Consider the following 25,670-nt stretch of genomic DNA (forward strand, 5'->3'; position numbering starts at 1 on the left):
TCACAACTGCAGCAGCCATCCACGATTATAACCCTTTATTAGGGAAATACATCTACGTGCCTCTGTGATAAGGTGTTTCATCAGTCTGACAAAGTAATGATAAAAACAGATAAGCACAGAAAGAGTACTGATGGGTACACAAGGAAAAGTAATTAGGCACAAAATCACAGCAAACCTCATTTACAACAATTTTTTAGTTAATCAGATTACCAAAGTAGTATATATACATGTATAACATAAATACAAATATAAGAAAGAGAAGCAGAAGGAGAAAAAGGGGAAAAAGAGGGGACAAGGAAATAAAGGGACAAAAAAAAAGAAAAGAAAAAGGGGAAAGGAAAAGGTATTTGCTAATCAAAAGGTTAAAAAATTAAATCAAGTTTCAACCAAGCATTTATAACAAAACTGCCACATGAAGTCAGTCAAAAGGGCAGCATTATTCTGCAATAGTAATCATGTATTTTGGCTTTCTTAATCAAAAATACATTAAATACAAAAACTGTATCGTCTATCAAAGCACCAAAAACAGATTAAAACAGTGTTTGTAAGGTGATAATTGGGCTCCACTAATCTCAAAAATAATTTAAATTTGGAATTCAATACAGACAAGAGTTCACTCTAAATTCTGAGAAGTAAATACATTCACAGACGTTCTTTCGAATAGGAAGTCTGAATTAATTGAAATTTGTTATTGATATTCACTGAAGCTAGGTATATATTGAGACATTCTCCCTTCCCTCAGAAACATGCAAAAGCATTCAAAAAACAGCAAAATATTAACACAATGAAAAGATCAAGGAGAAGATTCCAGAGTTGGTAATGCTAAAATTTAATTATATCGCTAAGCTGTTAGTAAAATAATTTACAACAGAAAATAAAAATGAATCACTATATCAAGTGAGCTTTTGATATGTATTAAACCTAGACAGCTTTCAGGTCAGGAAGCAACCAGTAAAATTCAGTCCATCAACTGGTAAAAAAGAACATTGTTCAGGTGGTTTCTCCATACAAACCCCATCTTGAACACCTGGATCCTTTTATTTATTTACTTATTTGTTTGTTTGTTTGTTTATTTATTTATTATCTGGTCATTTTTTTTCTCTGGCTGATATCATGAGTGGTCAGACCGCTATCACTGCCCTGGCACAGTAATGTTAGTTACTTCTCCAAAAAGTCATAAAACATCCTATGCAGAAACTTAATAGAAGCAGCTAGGTTTAGGTTTCCAGCTCCAAGATGCTGTTAAGCAAACAATGAATGAACGAAGCTGTGGCTGCCCCATCCCTGGAGGTATTCAAGACCAGGTTGGATGAGGCTGTGGCCAACCTGATCTAGTAGGTGCCATCCCTGCCCATGGCAGAGGGGTTGGAAGTGGATGATCTTTAAGGTCCCTTCCAACCTGAGCCATTCTGTGATTCGAAGAATGGTGCACTCAGTAGTATTCTTTATATCTATACTCTAAGGCATATACATGTAACTTTTCATAACATAGAATGCATATCCCTAACAAGAAATTTTTAAAAAATAGTATTGAAAAAAAAAAGAAGAATTAAGAGAACAAAGATAAATTAGGAAAGTACATTTTAAATTTAAATCCAAAATGTTTGTTGTAAAGTATTCTCACAGGTTTACTTTTTTCTAGGAATAATAAAAAAAAAAAAATCCCAATTCTATTGTTTTGAACAATTACATTGTAATGCAATTATCATACTCACATCCTGCAAACTTTTATCCTTTTAATCCAAATGCTTGCTTTTCGGTTCAGTGTACTCTTCATGTGCTAAACCTAAGTCCATACAGGGCTAAACCAGGCAAGGTGAAGCGTTCAGCAAATAGCTGCATAATACTTCCAGCAGCCAGCTCAGATCGACCCGGAGGAGCTACGGGGCTGGACACAGGGTCCGTGCCACCAGAGAGCTGCCAGGACACCAGCCCCATCCCCTGCCACGTGCACTTCCAACCTCGAAGAACAGAGGGGCGTTCATATACCACCCTTACACCACGGAGGAGATGCTCCCAGACTGCCTGACACTACACGGGTCCAGTTCAGTCCCGTTTCACTCCTCGTGGTATGTGAAACCAGCTCTTTAGGTGTTCCTCTGACAGCAGTATGGAAACAGGACAAAGAGGGCTATTCAGAAGCAGCAATAAAAGTTAAAACAGCTGCTTTGACATGGTGGCTTAACCGTGGCCAGCAGCTCCTCCAGCTAGTGAAAAGAACTCTTGACCAGGAATAAGGTGATACCAATCACTGGGAAAGCCACTTCCCTGTTTTTATCCTCAGCTTATTTTTTCCTGTAAAATGGCTATGTATGGACATGAAGTTTCATATCGTCACAGACAGTAAACCCTGGCAATGCTTATGATGCTGCCAAAAGAAATACAACCTCAAAGTGTGTAAAGCATTTCTTATACAACAAGACTAATGTGAAATGACTGATCATTAGGGAAATTCTTTCAGTAAAAAAAATCATAATTATTATGTAGCAAGAACTACAGATGAATTAGGACAACTGACAGGAGCTTCAAAATGTTTCTTACACTTTTTTAAACATGCAGTACAAGAAAATAGGAGAAATTAGAGTTTTGACTAAGTTTAAGGTACCATGAGAATTTCAATGTTAAGAACTAACTAGAACCACAAAATAATTAAATAAATAAATGAAAAATAGCTTTGAAGTTAATAACTTTTGACAAAATCTGGAATTTCTGCAGAACCTGAGTGTTCTGAAAGACACATGAGAAACTTAATTTCCACTGTGAATCTACACGGCTGTCATTATTAAACCACACTTCTCTAAAAGACTTTCTTTTCTATCAGGGTATCTCAAAAAGGGGGAAGTGAAATTGCTTGTGGAACATTACTCAATTTGCTTGCATTCAGTGTTCACCCCCTCTTCAATTTTTTCAGGATTATCTACTGATTTAATTAGAGGCAGGCTCTAGCTCTAAAGAACTGCATTAAAGTAGGATTTGCCACATTAGACTTTCCATAGTGCCTCTCATCAGAGGAAACACCTTCTCTCCAGGTTTAATCCATCATTTATTTGATTTTTGAGGCTATTTTAATTTTTCTGAGTCATAGCAGGAGAGATATGTTGTTATTTTGAGAAGTAATGAAAACAAGCAGTAGGTGTCCAGCGCACTCATTTCAACATTCTACTATTTTCAAATGACTTTTTCCCCGTTAAAACGCAGTCTGATCAAACCCTTGAGGCATCCCTGGAGGTTTTCAAGGCCAGGTTGGACTAGGCTGTGGGCCGACCTGATCTAATGGGTGGCATCCCTGCCCATGGCACTGGGGTTGGAAACTGATGATCTTTAAGGTCCCTTCCAACCCAAGCTATTCTGTGATTCTATGAAAATTTACATAAGTAAGATAGATATGGTTTTGAAACAGACACTAACCAAAGGGAATTACCAAGTAAGGAGAAAATCCTAGCTCCATTAAGCAGTATGGCAGTGAGTAACCCACAACACATAAACCCTTAAGCCCTGTCCATCAACACTACACAGTGATTTAAATGGCCCTCCTATGCTTTTCTAACTTTTTGACATGTAGCAACCTCTAAAACCCAAAAATGTTTAAAAACTGCCAGATATTTCACAGTGAAATAGTCAAGTCTGTATTTTACATTTGTAATTTTCAAAAAATTACTTCATAACTCATAGGTCTAATCATTTTCCACATAAACTGATGACAGAATGTCAGCCTATGGAAATCTGTATCCCATCACAGAAATCACTAGAACAATAAAAATCTTCAAATAACGTTGCTTCAGTTTATTATATATAGTAAATGAGATTTATGTCGTAACATATGCATATGGATCTGTTCTGGCATCCTAACTTCCATGAGTTAAGACTCAAAAAATGCTGGAGCATAAGGACTGCCTAAACAGTTGTCTGTTTGTTGATTATCACTTCCACAAAATAAAAGTGATTTATCCCCAGATCCCAAAGTCTCCAAGTTCTCAGTCTCACCACCACTCACTCATGAGCACAAACACAGGCCACGTCCCCAGCCCACATACCCTGCAGGTTCTGGCCCTCTGGTTGTGCCAGGTGCCAAACTGATAGCTGTCTGCACCTTAACTGGGGGGCTGATAACTGCCAGTGAGAGATTACGTTGTGTAGAAGGAAAAAACAGCAATCAGATTTAAAAAAAACTGATTTCTGTTTGTGCTTACCAGGTAAAATGAACAGCCCTAGTATGCATATATGCTCTCACAAAGCACACACACAATTTCCATGGCCTGTTCCACCTACATTCATCAAGAAGACCAAGGTCTTTCCTTTCTCACATAGATTTCACTACAGACATCTGGTTTTATTTATGCTTGGTCTCAATTCAGGCCTATTCAGATAGGGCAGGCATTCAACCTGAATCTGCTCCTAAAAAAAGAAAATATAAAGAAGCTTCAGCAGATACAAGACTCTCTTGCTCCTTCATTACTCATCATTACTCATCTGTGTTCTTTGGAATCATATTTTTCATGTTATACATTTTCCTCCAGTTTGTGGACAAAATTCAGAGCTAGTTTTAATATCTGTGGTCTAAGTATAGAGAGCATAAAGCAAGAAAGGATAACATTGTTTTTAATGGCTTGGAAAAAACATAGTTATGGATGCACTTAAAGCTTATTTAAAATTGAACTGCCTTGACAATACCACTAAGCCGTAAATAATACATCCTTGTTAGAACTAATTATTTTGATTATTTTACCCGTGCTATTAATAATTGCAATACATTGAATGCTTATGAACATATGTCTATGTCTGTAGTTTCATTAAAGTTCTTACATGCTTTCTTTTCTCGCTGACTTATGCTACAATTTACGGAACAGTACAAGCACATCTACAGCACAGTGCATCTTTGTTTTCATGCTCATTCACTACTGCTGTGAGGTGCTGGCTGCCAGCCTCGGAAACTGAAATCTTCTATTTGTCCACAAAATACCAACCAGGCTGAAAGCAATAGCACGGGCGTACACGTAACCCTGCCAGTATCCTTCAACCCTAATTTGAAGAGTCATGTCTAGTACTGAAAGGATGATCTCTGCAGTCATTTCATTCTTGGCTTCTGCTAATTAGTTGAAGTGAGGGATGCTACCAAGGTCTAGAGAAAAGTTCAGATTCTATCTCCTCCTTGCTTACTTCTTTTTCCAGGACAGACCACCTGTTCCTCGGTTCACTCTCTGACCCTGCCAAGTGTGGGAAAGCTGCTTACTGTTGGCACACTTTTCACCATCCACTTCATGATCAACAGAGCCTACGGCTTGCACCATACACAGCAAAAGCAGAACACTGGTTGTATTTGTTCAGCTGCCAGTTCAATCCCTGTTGCAGCCACCATTTTCAAGGTATAGCCTACAGTTGTAACTCAGGATAAATGGCAGAAAACTGTACTTTCACACACGTGAATCAAAAAAGTTACCCTTTCATGCTGCTTACTTCTATCTACTTACTTGTTTACCTCAATACCACTCTGCATTCTTGGCCACCTTACACTCAAAACTTGAACCATCATTTCTAATCCTAGTTTCCCCCTTTGTGCCAGAGACTCTAAAAAAATTCCTTGAGACAAACCAGTTTCTCCCACAGAAAGAAAGCGGAGAACTGCTTGCAATAGTCTCTGTTTTTATTCTGAAAAGGATTGCCTTTTTAATGTAATGAGTAGCCAAGGTAGAATAAAATAACTAGTTCTGAACTACATGCATTAACCAGCCACCTTTTAATCAAGCAAGCCAATCCCGCAAAGGAATAACATCTTCCCTGTGTGCCATAAAGATGTTCGAAAACCATGTTTTCTGAAATGGGATCTTCTAGTGATCAACAACAGCGTGAGGAGCTTCTTGCCTATTGTTTGCTAATGTGGAATCACTGTGGATATCTGTTGTGGATATCTAAGAGCTAGCCTACGCTTCCTGTACAGAATAAAAATACTTCTTCTGCATAAGGTAAGGACTATGTAAGTAGTAGATGTTCAGTGTGGAAGCTGGTGCTGGCAGACCACTGTAGTATGTTTTCAGTAAAAGTGGAAAATGTACCTTAGACAAATAGGAGGTAATACAAGAGCACGTGTGGTGGTATTTCTGTATTTACTTATGTAACTGAGCTGTGGGAAGCAGGACAGACGATATAGCCAAGACACTCTTGTTAGTAACTCAAAGAGGGAAAAGACTCCTGATTATAAACTAATTTAAGTTTTCTGAACAGTGTTCACATGCAGATAATAGTATCACCTGAGGGCCCTTACAGCCTGTTATCCTAAAATCCTCCACTAGATGAGAAGGGAGACCAGAACACTGTGCTTCAGAAACCCCACTGCATTCTCATTAGCAGAAGACTGCAATAATAGTCACACTGGGATATTCTGGGGGCTATGAGCTGACAGAAGTATCTAATTATCAAGGAATATTGAACATGCAGATCAAACAAATAAACTGCAAGTCTAATTCTACAGTGACACCCAAGTTATAAATGTTTTTTCTGACAGAAAAAGTTCTGCATTGCTTTTTAGTTCTCACTTTAGTTTTTCCCATTATCTTACTAAATATTATTTTTCCGAAAAAAAAAAAGTGTTAAAACCAAGAGCTATAAAAAAGATCAAAACTGAAAGAACTTTCTAAATAGCATACAGAATTTTCATGAAAATATAAACAGTTAAGTCATTAGATAATAAATGCAAAATGGTTTCTTACATTGATCTCCAGTCAAAGAACCCATACACAGTCTGAAACAAGGGCCCACTATTTCTTCAGACACATATCAACACAATGCAAGCAATACCATGTAATTAACACTGTGCTAATCTGTTATGCATAAATTGAGTACTGCAGCTGATACATATGAATAGAGAATAGGGTACAATACCTGTCCAAAGTTAATAACACAGTTTCGTTCATTTCAGGTACATCATCAGCTTTAATGGTGATGTTAATTGTGGTATCACTTTGTCCAGATAAGAAAACCACGGAGCCGTTAAAAGGACTTATATCATCCTGTGTTACCGCCTTTTGATTGGGACCAGAGGGTTTCAAACTCCAGAACACAGTTGCTTGACCATCAGTCCCATCTCGATGCAATGCAATGGAAACCTGTGAAACACATTAATTTGTTGTGACTTGCAAAAGTAGATGCAAAACCGATTACTCCCTTGCAAATTACTATTTGAATAAATAATAATAAAAACAAAAGTTTGGCCAGTTCTAATTTGAGAATGGGAAATGATCTATCTTATTCAGGATTTGTCTCAGTCCTACTTTACATGACTATGCTCGCAATTGGTGAGAGAGACTAACTGCAGTATCTTTTGCTCTGTGTGAGCATCAAGGGCTAACTGGTTTTAGATACTTACACAGAAAGCAAAGACCAATCTCAGTTCTCTGGAAATCAGTAACAGATTATTTCAGAGCATTTTTTTTTTTTTTTTAAAGAAGAGAATATTTAGGATAAGACAGAACTTACAGGAAGGCTTTTCCTCACATTAATTGTCAAATGCTACACTGAATACAGCAAACTCCACCTTCTCCAAATAAGTTTTCCATAGCAAAAGACAATATAAAAAGGCTTACTTACCAGCGTAGCAGGGGAATCTTCTGGTTCAGAAAGAATAATCGGTAGATTGCTAATAAAGCCTATTTCTCCATTTGCAATATCTGGAGTAATCCTCAAAGAAATATTTCGAATTTCGCCTAATCTAGGACTCACAGATGGGACTAGAGGAATTCTATTCACCAGTTCAACTCCTTCCAGCTGTAGGAAAAAGTAAAAGAAAAGTGAGAAATAAGAAGCCTCAGCACCAAGTCAGAACAGTTCTGACATTTCAGAGTAATTTTCATATAAAGGAAGTATACATCTCCAGAGCAAATTCTTCCTACTGATAGCACTGCTGTTATAAAAATTTGTAAGTAGACATGTCAAAGAAATTAAGTGGATATTGTTGAGCTGTCAGCAGAATGGTACACCTCCCAGACAAATCATGTTAGTGTATGTAATTAAACACAGATCAAGCCAGAGAGAGAGACTCTGTTCCAGATCAGCTGATACATTACTAGAGCTATTAACAACAGTCATTGATGAGCAGCATAGGCAATTGTCTAACATCATTTTTTGTGTCTTGCATTGATAAAAATCTAGGGAAATCACTGAAGTCATAATAATTTACAGCCCTTGATCAAACAGCCAAATAATAATCCACTTTTCTTTCCTCTCCACAAAATTTTAAGGAATTCTCTATCTAAGAACTACCAGAGCCACATTAAGAATTTAAATTCAGTACAGTATTTCAAAACTGTATTTTACTTGTCACTGCATTTCTGATAGATTATAGATACTAAGAGGAAATAGATTTTTTTTCATCCTTTTCTTTAAAAGGGAAGCATCACTCGCTAAGCCCAGCACCAGTAGTGACACACCAAGGAAAGCAGAACTTGCCTGTTTAATTATTTCCTTTAAATATTATTTATTCCATGTGATTCTGTCTACATGCATCATTACAATAAATGTTTCCATAACAGATTTGCATATATTTCTGTGAACATTTCACTGGGGCATAAACTCCCACTGACATTTTTTCTTGGAGTTATCAGGTGTTATCATAGAGTAAAGCTTTATTTTTTGGGGATAAAATAGTGGCCTTTCTTAAATTCATATAGTAATCATGGTTCACCATTTCAAAAGATGATTTTTAAAGTCTTACAGTTCTTGAAACCAAACTCTATAAATATGTGGGCTGTATCATATTTTGTTCCACAACTGCTTGAGTAACACCCAGAAATATGCATGAACATTTATCTGATGATAGATGGAAATGTTTTACAAATACTGTATTTAGTAACTGATTCTCAACCATTCCAACTTGTTATCAAAAGTCTGAAGAACAGATGATGGCACTGTTTGTTTCTCCTCTTTTCTGAGCTTTCTCCTAGCATAGGCCCCGATTCTGCAATTAACAGGATGAAAGTGCACCATTGTGCGGTTATTAGCTCAGTAAACTTTCTGAAATACTACACAGCCAAAACAATTTGCTCTATTTAAAGTGTATGCTGTATTTGGATCCTGTATGGTACCTTTGGAATAAAGTAATAATCAATAAAGAACAGAGATTTTACTCTTTCTGCAATGTTTCCTTTAGTACCTTTTAAAGGAAACCAGTACAAAGAGAAAAAAATATATAGTTATTTGAACAATAACAATTAGTTTATGAGCTTAATTTTCAGAGTTAATCTTCCTAGCTATACCAAAAACCGCATCTCTGATTACAGCACGTTATTTAATTGAAGGTGTCACTAAGGAATATATCTCACATTAACATTATCTCCTGTACCTTTATTCATCCTACAGTTTCATTTGCTTCTCTGCTGATTCCTGAGTCAATTCTTTATTTTGCCTAAGTACAACTCATTCTAAACATGTTCACTGAGATTATCATTTATTCACGATGCAGAAGGATTGTCACAGTGATAAATAGTGGTGTTTTCCTTCTCTATGAGTTTCTAAATTAATTATTTGAGCTGGAAAGCTCCTCTGATTTAATTTCTTCAAACAAAGATTTTATTTATAGTTCATGGAGAAAGTACAGAAAAAAAAAAAAACAGATTGGAATCTACAGTTTGAAAATCCAGGCAAAGTGCTTGGAATGACTGAACATTCTGAAATATTTATCAGATGTGTGTCTTGACTACAGTCAAAGGACAAAAAAAAAAAAAAAAAAAAAAAAAACATTGAATACATGGAATTAGACATTTAAGAATTTTGTGGATCTCTCAAACCTCTTGCAATCATAAAACATACTAACGTGTTCTAGTATTTCAGAAGGCAATTCCTAATCTAACTGTGAATGCCATAAATAAATAAATAAATAAAATTGCATATTAGATAAACAATATAATTCTGGCAAAACTTTTTGTTCTCATTATTCCTCCTGTAAGAGAATGTAGGGAGAAGGATGTGGAGGGAGGAAATCTTTCAAAGGTCTTAGAAGTGATTACAACGTCTTTGGTAGACTATAAGGAAAATATAAAACCTGGCAAATTTGAAATTCATGGATATAACATCAACACCTTCAACGATGATAAAAGTTATCTTTTACAAATTGAGATAGAAAAAAAAAAGGAAAGAAAAAAGTGAAGAAAACTATACAGGGAAAAAAAAAAGTAAGTTCTCCTAACAAATTTATATATAAATGCAATATAATATACATATAATATATAATGTATATTTGACCCTTTTTAATTTAGAATAGTTCAGCTGGAAGAGCAAAGATCACAGTATCACAGAATTGTAGGGGTTGGAAGGGACCTGGTCAGGCTGGAGAGTTGGGCAGGAAGAAACCAGATGAGGTTTAACAAGAGCAAGTGTAGAGTCCTGCATTTGGGAAGGAACAACCGCAAGTATCAGTACAGGCTGGGGGATGACCTGCTGGAGAAGGACCTGTATCAAGCCCAAGATACATTTACTTGCATGTCATTTCTGAAATTTTTCCTGCTTCAGTAATTTAATTTTAAGAACCTTATTTTTTTCACGTTCCAAGTCAGAGGCCAAGCAGAAACATGCTTCAAGGGGCAAGCAACAGACAACGCTGATCTCATTTTGATAAATTCCATGATTAGTACCTGAATCCTCTTTAGTTTTAAAATTTGTTTAATTACTAATGATTAGGGATAGAAAACTTTATAGCATAGTTATGAAAGATGTCTTTTTAAATAAGAAAATCTTTGCTTCAGAGCTAAGCACTTTTTTTTTTTTACAGGAATGGTCATTTAAATTACAGTCAAGGGGAAGGATCAATTATTGAATCATATTCCTCATATTAAATAAGCTAAAAAACAAAAACAAAAACAAAACAGCTGAGATACCTGTATGAGGAAATGAGCACCATTTTGAAGAAATGCATCTTTTCTTATTGGTATACTCAAAGTATGATGTGTTTTTCCTTCTGGAAACAGGAGGATGCTGTTTCTAGACATATTTAGAATGCCATCTTTTGCTCTCTCAGGATCCAGAGCTCCAGCTGGAATATACAGTGCAGTATAAACTAACTGCACATTTCCAACTGTTCCTTTCTCCCTTACAAAACTCAAGGATAAAAAGCGTCCTGTTGGATTACTTTCAATCTTCTGATTCTCCAAAGGATAAAACTTTATTACGCCATAAACATCATCGCTGTCCTGAATGTAAAACAAAAGCTGCAAAACAGAAAACAGCATCACTTACTCAATGCTACAATTAATATACACCACAGTTTTCACGTTTTCATGAAAGTATGTCCTGACTGTCATCATACATTTTTATCGTTAGTGAATTGGCACTCAAGAAAGAAATCAGATTGACAGCCCCAAAGTGTTGCTTGTGCACAAGCAGCACACCACTGATAGCAGCAACTTTCCTGCTATGCCTCATCTATGTCAGAATGAGCTTTGAATAACTGATTTTTGGTTCAGCAGCCAAAGTGAATAATTTGAATATATTTCAGACTGTGAAAAAATCATTTAATTCACCAAATTCATTCCAATCATATGTTCAAAAAGCAAAGTAGGGACCTGAGTCACAGAATTGTCAGTAATGCTAATTACCCCTTATTTAAAAGTTCAGAGGTTAGTCTTAATCACTAAGCCATCCTCTTGAAGCTGTTACTCTGTGTAAAACATTCCAGTACCTACAGCAAATAAGCAAGTGAAAATAAATGCTCAACCTTCTCTTAGCAAGCAACCAATCAAGATAGCAGTTATGCAATGATATTTATGATGGGAATATTCTAAGCTAAATGCTACTGCATTAAATAGGTCTGGCCTTATAAAATATGTTAAGCCAAAGACTTTGGATGTGGCTCTTTATACTGAGAATACATCAGCTTGCTTCACTTAAACTCAAGCACAACTACTTCAATTTAGCCAATCCACCAAAACTGGTGGATCCTAATCCTAATCCTACTCCCTAATTATTATCTATCACCTCCTCAAAACGAGTTCTGAAATCAAACTTACCTCAGATGGTTCGCTGACTTCTGCGCCTCCCTGTATTGTATGAGCTAAGAGCTTCAGAAGATAGGGCTCTGCTTCTTCTGGTATGTTATCATCAATAATGGTCAGTGAAAGTGTGACCAGCATCTGTCCTTGATCAAAATGTATCTCCCCGGTCTCTGGAACAAGGTCTGCAGTCACAGGTGACAGATCACTGCTATTTCGAGTTATGACCCAGGTCACAGAAACATTTCCATGTGTTCCACCATTTCTTACGATCGTGATCCCTTCAAACCTGTGGTTTTGAATGAAAATAAAAATCTGTAACATGCAATTATAATTAATATCGGTTTACTTAGCTATCTGTTCCCTGGAAGATTTATACTGACTTCAGTGGAATCGATATTAACTGCTGCTACTGACATTTGAGTCAGGACTTAAAATTTGTGAAATCATACCACAGAAGTAGACTTTTCTCAGGTTGCTTATTCATGAGATAATATACATAAAGACATGAGTAATATATCTAAAGACATTAGTTAAAATTTATTTTGTTTACAGTAAGAAAGATACTGAGAAGAGGAAAGTTGGCATGTTTATATTTTTTCTCAGGAAAGATGTTAAATTTCAGAAAACTTTTTCTCAACTAAATTTCTACACTGTTTTATGGACTATATCAAAATACAATTGTCAGGCATGAGTGTTTAAATAATGATTTTATTTAAAATAAAGTGACTCAACTATTTGCCTATGCACTGAAATATAATTTATCAATATTTGTGATTATGGAAATGTCACGTTTCCTGTATCTGTGTATAAGAAAGAAAAAAAAAAAAGTGAATATTGAAGTGCTGGGCTCTACATACTAGAAATTGTTCATAAAATCATAGGTTGATACATTACCTCTTTCTCTGGGGATGAACCACCATCACTAGCTAGCAGTGGACATTTTTACTAAAACTGGCAATATTGTATAGATATTAGTTCTGCTTGTAAAGATTTGTGTGGAGATTTGTTTTTAATTTATCTGTAAAATTACATGTATTTAACTTTTTTGGAAGTCTATGGGTATTCAGTACTTCACAGAAGACACTCACCACCATTTTTTAACCAGAGACTGACTTTAAATACAGTATAGACAAAGATTTACTGGGAAAGGAAGCCTGAAATATATTTTCCACTTGTATGAATGGGTGTGTGGCCGCATCACAACTTCACTGATCCATCTTTTAGATTAAGGGTTTTTCAGTATTTTGATAATGTCATTAAATATTTACAGTTCTCATATATAGTTCATAAATATTAAAATACTTCTGCATAATTAGACATTTTCTCCCTTGAAAATTCTATATCGTTTATAATAATTACACAGTAGGTGATTTCTATATTAATTTTTCACTACTGATTTTATAATTACTGTCAGTGAAATCCTAAGGATGCTTTACAGTGCCAAACAAATCCCTTAACATGACGAGATACTGTTTGAAGATCTGTAGTACCTTGAAATTTGGTCTTCATCAATGATAACAGTTTGAGTAAACAGGATACTGTTGATTGAAAGCACTCCATAGGGTTTATCATTTGGTTGGATGGTGACGTGAACAACAGATGGATTAACCAAAACAGCATCTCCCTGTAACGTGTCCTTAAGGAGCATAATTTGGAAGGTCTCAGCAATTTCTGGTATGGCATCATCAAGGATCTTGAATTTCATATATACTTCATGAACTAGAGGTGTGAAGACAATAGTTGTATTTGGCTGAAGATCTAGGAAGTCTAAATTGAGCTGCGCATGTGCTGTTGAATTCCCAGTTATGATGGTGTAACTGACGGAGACTTCACATTCATCAGGTCCAATTAATTTTCCACTGTCATCCTTACCACGAATCACTTGAATTGTGAGCATTTCGACTTCCTCAGGCACCATGTAAGTGCTCTGAGCAAATCGCACAGGGCTGTCATTTTTCTTAATATTAATCTGAACAGAATTCCTTGTGGTGTTGATTTCAGCCCCTCCCTCCACACTCCTGAGATGAACAACAAACAATTCATCATTTTCAGGTATCTGGAAAAATAATAGTAGCAACAGGGTGTAAGTCCCATTTCAAATACATGCAGAACACTTACTTAGAAATATGTTATGTATATTTAGCAATAAAGGGAAATAATATAAACATTACAACCCTTTTCACATTAAAATAAACAGGCAAAAAGAAACTCACTTGCAACTTTGAAAATCCCTTCTCAAAATTGAATGTTTCCATTTTCTAAGACATACTTCTATGCTATGGAAATATGAAAAAGTGGGAAAAGACAAAAAAAAAAAAAGGGCAAACAAAAACTAGGCAAGAATCAGATGAAGCTCTATCTTTCCAACTAGAGAGTGTGAGGAGATCCAAACTCAACTTGTGGAAGTTGCTCTGCTTGGACACAAGTGTTCCTGACAGTTATTTAGTCTGACATCTTTATTTGCTGATGTTAACACCATTTTACATCTATGCATGCCTGAAAGAGCAGAGGAACAACATATGAACACAACCTACCTTGGCCCTTTTGTTCCTATTCAACGGGAAAAAGAACAGTTCCTACTTTCAGACAGACTCACATTCCCAGCACAGCTTCAGTCACAGCTCTGAGAATGTGCTTGCTGATGCTTATCTATTAATTAGACTTTGGCATTTCTACATGTGGTTTGTTTAGAACTGCACTTTAGTTTTAGCTCTTTAGTCTCTAATAACTGATGCAGCAGACAAAAAAGAAGGGTTTATAAGCCTTGAATTGCAGAATTTAATATTTTTTACTTTATATTATTACATTTTATTCCCCAGTCTTGATAGGCTAAGTCTGTTTAACTGGAAAATATCATTATTTTATTAATACAGAGAGATTAGAAGGAAATATTTAAATATTACATAAGATCCTCACATCTCATTCTTGTTGTGGACTCTCAGAAAAAACAGTATTATTTGCTTCTGAGATAAATTCCACAACAAAATTGCTTATGTGTTACTAATGGCATTGCTTTGTTATAGGGCTGATGAATCCTTTCCATGTAGTTCTGTTTACTGAGCAAAAAAAGTTCAGAATTCCTTGTGGTCCAATATTTCTTCTCTTTTTACACATTTGTTAATTGGCCACCCTTAGATCCTGTTTCAGGGCACAAAGGGTATGCACGCCGCTGTCTTTGTAGCTGAGGCCAATTTTGTCCCTTGTTTGACTTGTGGCACTTAAACTTGCATAATATTATTGACTGATGCAGGTTGTTTGTTTTTTTTTCCAGCGTGAGATTTGCAAGCTCTCTGTCACCTCTCTCCTACACTACTATTTCCTATTTTATCTTATTAAAATTGATGTTAACTTACGCTTGTTTTAGTTCACTAGTTCATATACTGTCTTGCAGTACAAAAATACGCATTTGACAGTCAGAACGTACATGCCATTTTAGTTGCAGATAAAATCTTAGTATCCTACATAAATAAGGCATTGTGGAGCTTTCAATTACATCATGATTGACCAATAAATACATGAGTCAAACTTCGAATATAATAGTATAAATGATTTCCAGTGCTGCCTTGCCTCTTTAATTTTCTCTTAAAGTTGCAATTATACTTAAAAAGGAAACCTGCACAGGAAAAGTACTATAAATGCAGAGCTGTGGAAATCAGAACTGCAGTCCCCTACCTTCTGTAAGGCTGCACAATTCAGAAAAATACTTGTTTCATTGGTTTCCCTAACTCAGATCCTAAAAGCTCAAATTAAGTTCTGACAGTAGTGTTACTGGATTCTTGTGAACTCTATCATCATCATCATCAATAAAGGTTTTTGTGCAAAATTCATCTTTCACATACACTTGTGAAAGACTTTCAAAGAGTGGAAAGACGTTGACTAGACACACCAAATACAGATCAAACTTTTAGAAACAGAAGTTTGAGAGCATTTCTCAGAATAAAAATAAATAAAATCACATCCTCCCAAGAGAAAAGACCCTAATAATTTATTTCTGTGTGTAAGTCACTGAAATATTACATTGAATTGGAAAGAGATGTTTCTACACTTCAGCACCCCAGGTTGGCACAGCCTCTTAACACTAGAGTATCAGTAGAAATGTGGAAGGACATTTTTTATAACTAAGAGTAAAAAGGAAACAAGCTGCTTTACAGTTCTGTGCTCACTTCTGAGACACACACCTTTCACCATTATTGTTTTCTTATGAATTTCTTACTAAGCTGTTTTGTATCATATATACTTATTTTGATGTCTCAGTTTTCCCTCTTAAGCTTATTATAAAGGAAAAGAAAAACACAAAAGAAAAGTGCAGGTAAGAAAAAAGGAAAATCACAAGTTGCAAATTAGAAGAATGTTTTGTTTACTCTGAGATAAAAAGAAAGCCTCACAACCTATGAGTTATGTTGTGGTTTTTTTTTGTTTTGGTTTGGTTTTTTTTGTGTGTGTGTTGTTTTTTTTTTTCAATTGGCCAATCTGAAAACAGAAAAATGTTAATTATCACCTAGTATTCATGCTTTCCACAAGACTGCATGTTTGTTTCAGGAATCTCATCTATTTTTAGGATTTTTTCAAATATGTTTCTACCCTGAAACATATTTGAAAAAAAAAAAACACAAACAAACAACGACAAAAAATATTTTTGAATCTGCCTTTTCCCTGTGAATCTTCAATGTGTAATATTCTTTCTTTAGTGACAAAGATAACATGTCTGCTCAGCCAGGATATGCACATAAACTAAAACTATTCACTGATGAGAATTAAAGAGGGAGCTTGGAAAGAGTAAAAATAATAGACCAGAGAGCCAAAATTTAACATCACTTCATCAAATAGAACTGCTTTTAACCTTATTTAAGCCAAGCCTTTTTGTAACTTATTACTCTAAGTCTTTCCAGAACTTCAGTTAACCTTCTACGTATCAAAGCCTAAGATGAAGTCAGCTTGTTCCTACCTGATCATCAAGCACTGTTAAATTATAAATCAGCTTTGATCTCCCAGGTGTGAATGTAATATTTCCCTTAGCTGGACTTAGGTCTTCTTCAGCTGGGTTTGGACCATCTTTTATCTGCAAAGAATTGATTTGTCTGATGAGAAGCCTATAAAGCAGGAATACAAATCCAGTGCAAGTACAATAACCAATATGCAGTGTGACTTGCATAACAAATGACTATCTGTTCAGCCATCTCCAACTTACAACTTACATGAACATTCAGTTGTGAAAATCTGCTCTTTTCTGGCAGACAGTGTAAGTCAGAACAACCACTCTGAAGAAATCCCGTATTTCCAGAATAAGAGGAAGAAAACTACTTCCATATAGGCCTATGGGGACTCTTTAGTATATTCTGATGCATAACTGACTCTTTCATATTACAGAAAGGATATTCATGCAAATTCAGTTTGAATCAATAGTATTTCATAATAAATTCCAAGACAAAGTAATAGTACTTACTGGTTTTGTGTCCCTTCTATCTTAACTTGTGATATTAAAGATACTAAATTTAACAGTCAAACTCAAAATACTACAAAGCCTCTTAAAGGTCATATGGGATTTTTTGGTTTTAGAACATTTTGTAAATTATTTTTCAACATACATATATAATGATGTGAGACAGACCTAAGTAATTGTCCAGAGAGTAAGATTTACTGTACCTTAAAACAAACATATTTGCAAAAAATTGCACAGAGAATCATATTCAGTACTTTAACTATTCATGCTATATTTAGTATTAATAAAATCCAGTGCAAAGCTTTTCTGGTTTTGACAGGTCTAGACTAAAGCTTTGAGGTCTAGATTAAAGCCTTACCCTATAGGACCAGGCAACTAGTACAGAAATATCTATATGAAAGATTTTATATATAATTTTAAAGTAAATAATAGAGTCTGAGCTAGATAAGAAAAAGAAAGCAATGAAGTCAGTAATTGTATCACATTCAAATCACATATGTAAATAACAGGATAAGTATTCAACATGATTAATTATTTCAAAAGCTTCATTTGCAGGGGATTCAAGATAGAGATCAAGATACAGATGATTATAGATACAGAAATTCACCAAATCCTGAGCACTCACAGTTCAAAGTTGGGATAATCATTAAAGACTCACTTGAATATTTGTATGTAAAATAAATATTTTTTAAAAAAATTAAAAAAACTTAGATAAGACACTTCTTACATACTTAATATGCATTATTTTCTAGTAATACATACTGATGTTGCCTCACGTACCTTTCTAAATGACAGAATATACTCGGTTTTCTCTAGTACCTCTTAACGTTAAACAGTCAATTAAACAGTCAGATAATTACAGTATTTTCTATATGACGGTTAATATGAATCCCTTTTATGAAACAGATCTACCTAATGTAGATGTAGGTATTTTGTCCTTCTTCCCCTTTTGCAAACACTTCAATAAATTATGATTACAGCCTCTCAGTTTAATCCAACAGACTACTGTATGAAGTCTTTTGGATAAACTCACCTCAAAAGTTATGACGACCGTCCCATAGGTTCCCCTCTCTCTAATTAGAGTGAGCGGCACAAATTCATTTCTGCCCCTGGGCTCATTCACTGTGATTAAGGCAGACTAATGAGGAAGAAAAGGAACAGACAATCAGACACAGATCAAATATCACAGCAGAATGAAGAAACTGTTACCATAGAAATATCAAACTCCCACAGACAAGTTAATCCAATCCGCAAACCAGTCCACTGATGGCATACATTTCCTAGCAACCAATTAGTTCAGCTAATGAAAACCTTAAAAGATTTCAGATAAAAATGTATCACGTAATGCAATTTGTGTGTTTTTGTTGTTGTTGTTGTTTGTTTGTTTCTGTAAATGAACATAGTCAACATACACAAAGCACTGACATATCATCACTGGTATTTTTAGGAGCTCCTACACCCATTAAAAATAGGTTTTCACCATCATGAAGTCGTTTATTAGATAGCTAGCTATAAATGTACTCAGGACAATCATTTAGGTCACTGGTCACTTTTTTAGGCTATTGTAGGTAACAGATTTTGAAGATATCCACAAATCCCAGAAGCAGCTTGGCTTAGTACTGTGGCTCTAACATTTTCTTATGTTCTTATGTTTTTTCAGAGAAGTCCTATACAAAATTATATTGTCAGAATGCTGTCAATAAGGCATAGCTACTCGTTCTACTAATACAACCTCTGTATTATTGCAAATATCATCTGCTGGAGTAACAACAGCATCTTATCCCAGAGGGTGTTATAAAATGCATATATTATGACAATGTTCCCTCAGCTTGTCAGTCAAGTATAATAAGGCTCACTACTGATGGTAAAATGTATATATTCTCAAGATTTTCAAATCACATTTTTACCTTTAACTTTCCTAGGGTATTATTCCTCAGTTTCTTCCCTACTATATTTAGATCTTGACTTATAGATGAGGGACAGTGATACTGAACAACTTTAAGTAAGTTTTATCTTTAAGATGAGCAACATTGATATCCATCCAAGTGCGAGGCTCTCAGGCTATTTCTCAATACCTAAAAGCATACAGTAGTATTAAAGCTGTATATATGCATGAATTACATACATATGTATGAATTACCTCTAGAGACGGTTTAAAAGATGTAACTCAGAATCAGTTTTCGAGGGATTCAGTTGAATAACTAACCAGCATCTTTGAAAATTTCACCTTTATGCTTTATAAAATTTTCATATATACCATATAAAAAGCCATACCATGTTAAAAGAAATTATTCCAAAGGCATTGTCATTTGATAAGACTGTTACAGTGACAGACTTGGGTGAGCCAAGCTTTATCTTTGCAGACGGTTTCTAAAATTAACAAAAAATAAGATATTAAATATGGTAAATATAGGCAAAAATAAAAGCATCTTGATTTTACTGTTTTAAATATTATTCTCTGAAAATTGTACATCTTTTTATTAAATATTACAGTAAAAATTATTTAAAGCAACAGAATGCACCAAAATAATTCTTCCTCATTTAGGAAGTATATTCTATATGGTCAACAGCAAAGTGAATGAAACAAACCTTTCGAATGATTACTTACAGTTTGGCAATCTACTAGGAATAGGGAACTAGGTTTGAAGCATGTAGGTCTGCCAAGAACTCAAAAATTATTCTTTTTTTTCCTAACACTTGTATAAAACTGAAACTTTGAAGCTATTATGTGAAGTGAGTTATCAACTAAAGGAAACTTATTATTTACAGTGTTGTAAAAATGAGCTACTACATTTACATGTCAAAAGAAGAAGGAAAAATATAGACTTCTACATTCACTGCCAACATTTCCCAAAATGTATTAAAAGCATAAAATTTTTCTTTACAGAACTGATTTCAAGCTTAGTCATGAACTGCTACCTTAAAAAAAAAAAAAAGAAAGAAAAAAAAAAAAAAGGAATGCAGGCTCCTCATAGAATGACTCACGTGAGATAGAACCATATGCACAGATTTATCAATATGTTTTTTAAAAATGTTTGGTTGTTCAAAGGGAAGTCTTGTTTACCCTCTGCAGGACTGGAAATCATCCTGCTTTTTTTGCTACTTCCACCCTTTCTTGTAGGTGCAGTGTGTAGGAAAACAGGAAAGGCTGACCCTTCACAGTCTAATTCCTTGGCACTCCAGCACAACACCTTCAAATACCAACAACTGAATGCAGCGTTTGCTGAAGTTTCAGACTATGTCTATACTGCACAGCAATGTCACATAGACACCCACAGGAACAACAAAACTTTCTTAAAAGGAGCAATAAGAACCATCCTGGCTAGTCTCCAAATTTTAGTTCTTACCTATTAAGACTCAGACCCACAAGCATGACTGCACAGAGTTCTACAGAATACCATTCATTTCTGTCAGATTACATAGCATTTTCTGGGCAAACGGATAAATTGAAAAACTTAGACTTACTGGTAATGTCAAGTAAAATGTGAATGTCTCATCAGCCTCCGGAAGATCGTCATCACAGACAGATATATACACTGTTCGGTTTGTTTCTGTATCAGGTATAAATGCAGCTGCATATGTGTCAAAAAAGTCTCCTGTATCTTCTCCATAAAGCTACAATAAATACACAAGTGAATGACATTTTCTTCTTCCCCTACAATCTTCTTTAATATTATTCTGGACTAATTATATGGATTTCATGCACTTTTCTATGCACATGATTCCTCCCACTGTTTACCCTGCCGTTATACAATTTATTTCTAGACAGAAAGTACAAATAATAGCCCCTTGTATCCATGCTAAGTAACCAGAAATAACAACACTTTATTCAGAACCACTTATGATGTCCTTCCTTAAAACTGGTTGTCTTTTGCTTAATGTACCATAGGACCAGTTTTTAATTAAAAGATTGTTCTGAGCACAGAGCTGCACACCATGTATTAACTCACCTGAATTAAACTTACGTTAAGATGCAACTGTCTTCTGCTTTCCTCTCTCACTCTAGGAACTAGAAGGAGCTTAGGAGTTTAACCTAAATTAATGTTTAGATTGCCAAAGCTGGGCAAGCTGAATTTTAAAATGTAAAGCTCTGCTTTCACATCATTCAACAAAAGAAAATTGCACCAAATCAAATATTAAGTAAGGTGCTTATAGGACAGAGTACAGAGCCAGTGGTGTCAAGATTGGCAAAATCTGTAGGCTAATTTTACAGTTTGAAGCTGAGACTAAATGGCATAGTCCTCTTCATCTTACCTGTTTTTGCAAGATTTTCTTGACTGTGACCTGATGAACTCTCAAATTCTCCAATGCATTCAGTAAGTCATTTCAAAAACATCCCCATGGCTGCTACACCTTAAACTACCACCCTTATAGGCACTGATAGTTTGAACAGACCACTGTGAAAAAAGCTATTCTTTTTTTGAGAATAATGAAATTAGAATTTCAGTGAAGAGAAAACAAATTATAGTCGATATTTTTGTGTCTGTAACCTCTCACTGGACATTTTGGTAACTGTATTTTTAAAGTATCTGAGCCAACACTAGACCTACCAAAAGACTTTTATGAAAATGGATTTTTACTTTTATTTTTCTAAAAGAGATCAGGTCTAATACAGAAACTAAGTTACTCTGTTTGTTATGGCAACATATAACACTACTTTCAAACTAAAATCACATTTTCTCAAGGTTTCCTCCTTAGACATTAATAAACTCTGAAATCCCTACAGATCAATTTCTATTCATTGTGATTTTTAAGGTATGTATTTTTCATATTCAGATACAGGAGAATAAACTGTATCACAGTGTAGATACACAGTTTATTTTGCCTACCCACTGAAAAGAATCATAAGCAGCACATCTCTGCTACACTGCTGTGTTGTCCTTACTCACACCCAATAGCATCTTACTCCATGCACATATAGTTTAACACACTCTAAAGGGTTTAATCATTTAAATGGAGTACAATTGAAATCATGGTTATTAACAGCTAAAAGATAAAATCAATGATGTAAAAATAGTAACTCTGACTTCTCAAAGAACTGACTCAAAAACTGGAGTAGCTATTAAAATCGTAAAATCATGGAATAACAGAATAGTTTGGGTTGGAAGGGACCTTAAAACCAACTCCTCTGCCATGGGCAGGGACCCGTCCCAGCAGCCCAGGCTGCCCCCAGCCCCATCCAGCCTGGCCTTGGGCACTGCCAGGGATGGGGCAGCCGCAGCTCCTCTGGGCAGCCTGGGCCTGGGCCTCACCGCCCTCTGAGGGAAGGATTTCCTCCTAACATTTAACCTAAACCTGCCCTCTTTCAGTTTAAAGCCATTCCCCCTCGTCCTGTCCCTACACGCCCTGACACAGAGTCCCTCGCCAGCTTTCCTGCAGCCCCCTTTAGGCACTGGCAGGCCGCTGTGAGGTCTCCCCGGGGCCTTCTCTCCAGGCTGAACAACCCCAACTGCCTCAGCCTGGCTCCATGGGAGGAGGTCCTAAACTGCAGGTTCTAGAGTAATCTTGAAAAGGAGAAGTCATTACGTAGATGCATTTTCATTATGAATGCACAGCTAGCATTGATATCAAACTTTTTCCTGAGCAGCTTGAGCTGGCTCCTTCAGGAAATGTTTAAACCGTTTTCTTGACACCACTGACACTGACAAAAGGAATTTGCTCAGTTACAGAAAATGGGTTTGGCTTATCCAAACCGTAGAATCACGGAATATCCTGAGTTGGAAGGGGGCCACGAGGATCACCAAGTCCAACTCCTGGCTTCACATAGGACCACCCAAAAACTACACCATGTGTCTGAGAGCATTGTCTACACACGTTGAACTTCATCAGGCTCAGTGCCGTGACCACGTCCCTGGGGAGCCTGTCCCAGTGCCCGACCACCTCTGGGTGCAGAACCTTTCCCTAACACCCAGCCTGACCCTCCCCTACCCCAGCTCCATGCCGTCCCCTCGGGTCCTGTCGCTGTCCCCAGAGAGCAGAGCTCAGCGCCTGCCCCTCCGCTCCCCTCGTGAGGGAGCTGCAGGCCGCCATGAGGCCTGCCCTCGGCCTGCTCTGCTCTGGGCTCAACAAAACCAGGGACCTCAGCTGCTCCTCGTACGTCTTGCCCTCGAGACCCTTCACCATCTTTGTTGCCCTCCTTTGAATGCTCTCTAATAGTTCATGTCCTTTGTATTTTGTATCACCCAAAACTGTACACAGTGCTCATGGTGAGGCTGCACCAGTGCAGCGCAGAGCGGGACAATTCCTTCCCTCAAATTGAAGCACTGTCCCAGTGAAGTACCACATTCCTTTTTGTTGTCTTGGTACAAGCATAAGCAACATTCAAAGCTTCAAAAATACATTAATATTCAGTGACGATACAACTGGCATGGTTTCTTACCGACACAATCGCTGTGACGTTAGCAGGCTTCCCTGTTCTCTCGATTACAAGGCGTATAACGGTTGTACTTGTTTCATTAACTACAAATTCTGTTTGTCCACTGAATTTCACTTCTGTTTCTCCAGATGTGAAATGAATGAGTAGCAATAAAAGCAAATAAACTAATAAAGAATCAGAGGGCATCCCTATAGAGGAAAAAAAAAAAAAAAGGAATAATTAAAAATAAATTGTGTATCTAAAACATGTAAAACAACCTCTGTTGGCCTTTCCAATGCAGTCAACCTTTCGGGAAGTGTTTCTGCAAATCCTTCAGGTACTGTGATTTTCTTGTAAACTTCAGAAATGAGACAAAAACAAGCACAGGTCTCAGCCATAATCAAGTTAGATAGCATAATTATCTTCTGGATTCAATTCTGTTTTCGTAATTTTCATCTAATGATATTCCAAAAAACATACATCAATGTTTTCCAAATGGAGGAATAAGTAGCTTTTAAGGCAAAAAAATATTTAAAAAAAAACACAACTGTTTTCATATCTAACCAACAAAAAATAGCTTGAGGGTTGACAGTCCAATACTTCTTTTATTTCCACTTTTTTTTTTTTTTTTTAAATCTGGTGATTCTCTTTAGAAATATAAATGAACTGGCATGAAAGGTGAAGACCTGGATGTTTGTGGTCATCTCATAGACCATTTTTGACATTTTATGGACCATGAAATGTTCTTAAATATTTACATATTTACATGAGATTCTTTTGACTGCTTCTCTTATCTCCTGATTCTTTCACATTCTCCTGTCATACAGAATCACTGTGGCACATTTTAATGTGATCGTAACCTTTGCACAGACAGATATTTATTTTTATTTGTTTATGCACAATGTCTGGTTTTCTTTTCTCTTAAGATAAGACAACTTACACTAAGGTGGTTTATCTTTCTTACATCATAGATCAATTACATGATGTAATACACATTTTTAAGTTCCAGTGAGGTCATCAGGTATTGATACTCTTAAATATGCATTTTTAAGAGGCTTTGGCACAACAAACTGCAAACAGATGCTATGTTATGCAGAAGCTCATATTGTGTACAGTGGGGATCAGAACTAAGCACTTGGATGTGGAATGGAGCAAATTTCTGCCATGAGATTCTGAGCAATTAATGAACAAACCAAGAGAACATAAAGACCAGAAAGTATTGTGGCATGGATCTTTAATGGAACCAGTTCTTTCAGCAAGTTTCTTTTAACTTGCAGTCACAATTTTATAATTTTAATTTTAAATCTCTGTACAAACAATACAAATAATATTTGTGTAATTACATTTAAATAAATTGTCACTTTGCATAAAATTATGCTTCCAAGTACTGTGTTTTTCAGGTTAATCTGTCAATGTCAATTGGATGGATTGTACAGAACATACTGCATATCAATTATATTTAAGCTAAGCTGTGTTAGCAAGAACTCATCCTCATTACTTGTAACAGTTAATGAAAGTGCAGTCAGAAATGGTCAGAAGATTTTGTAAATTTATGAAAATTTCTGAAAATTACTGAAACATATTTTTTAAAGTGTATGTCAAATTTGTAATCAGAAAACACTTCAGATCCAGTATGGATTTTAAGTCTTATATGTATGCACTCAGATAACATTTATCTTCTACTGAACAGAGAACAAACTAGTCATCAGACAACTAAAATTATCAAAGCTTCAGAAAGAATTCAGGACTTTCTTTCTTCTTACAATAAATTCTGTCTGGATAAGGGTTAATTCTACACTGTGGGGATTAGAAATAAAACTGCTTTCAGACAATTAAAGAACAGACACGACATAAGTTGCAAATACAGACAAGAACACTAACAGTGTCTCTCAGAATTATG

General features: G+C 35.8%; 1 protein-coding gene across 2 annotated transcripts; it reads right to left on the minus strand.

The window, feature by feature from the left end:
- Positions 1-109: 109 nt before the first annotated feature.
- On the minus strand, positions 110-23,992 carry LOC308186278 (adhesion G-protein coupled receptor V1-like). Of its 2 annotated transcripts, XM_080608412.1 has the most exons (11): positions 23,795-23,992; positions 20,881-21,030; positions 19,690-19,785; positions 18,449-18,553; positions 16,921-17,034; positions 13,466-14,031; positions 11,991-12,261; positions 10,863-11,192; positions 7,582-7,758; positions 6,877-7,100; positions 110-4,395 (listed from the first exon to the last, which is right to left on the minus strand). In XM_080608412.1, the coding sequence occupies exons 1-11, from the start codon at positions 23,975-23,977 to the stop codon at positions 4,362-4,364; spliced, it is 2,250 nt and encodes a 749-aa protein (XP_080464538.1). In that variant the 5' UTR covers positions 23,978-23,992; the 3' UTR covers positions 110-4,361. The 2 variants fall into 2 exon arrangements, with proteins under 2 accessions (XP_080464538.1, XP_080464537.1); XM_080608411.1 differs by lacking the exon at positions 110-4,395 and having other exon boundaries at positions 5,268-7,100.
- Between the last annotated feature and the right edge of the window lie 1,678 nt (positions 23,993-25,670).

This window comes from Anser brachyrhynchus (assembly GCF_964034855.1).
Source record: "Anser brachyrhynchus genome assembly, contig: SCAFFOLD_149, whole genome shotgun sequence".
Taxonomy (NCBI): Eukaryota; Metazoa; Chordata; class Aves; order Anseriformes; family Anatidae; genus Anser; species Anser brachyrhynchus.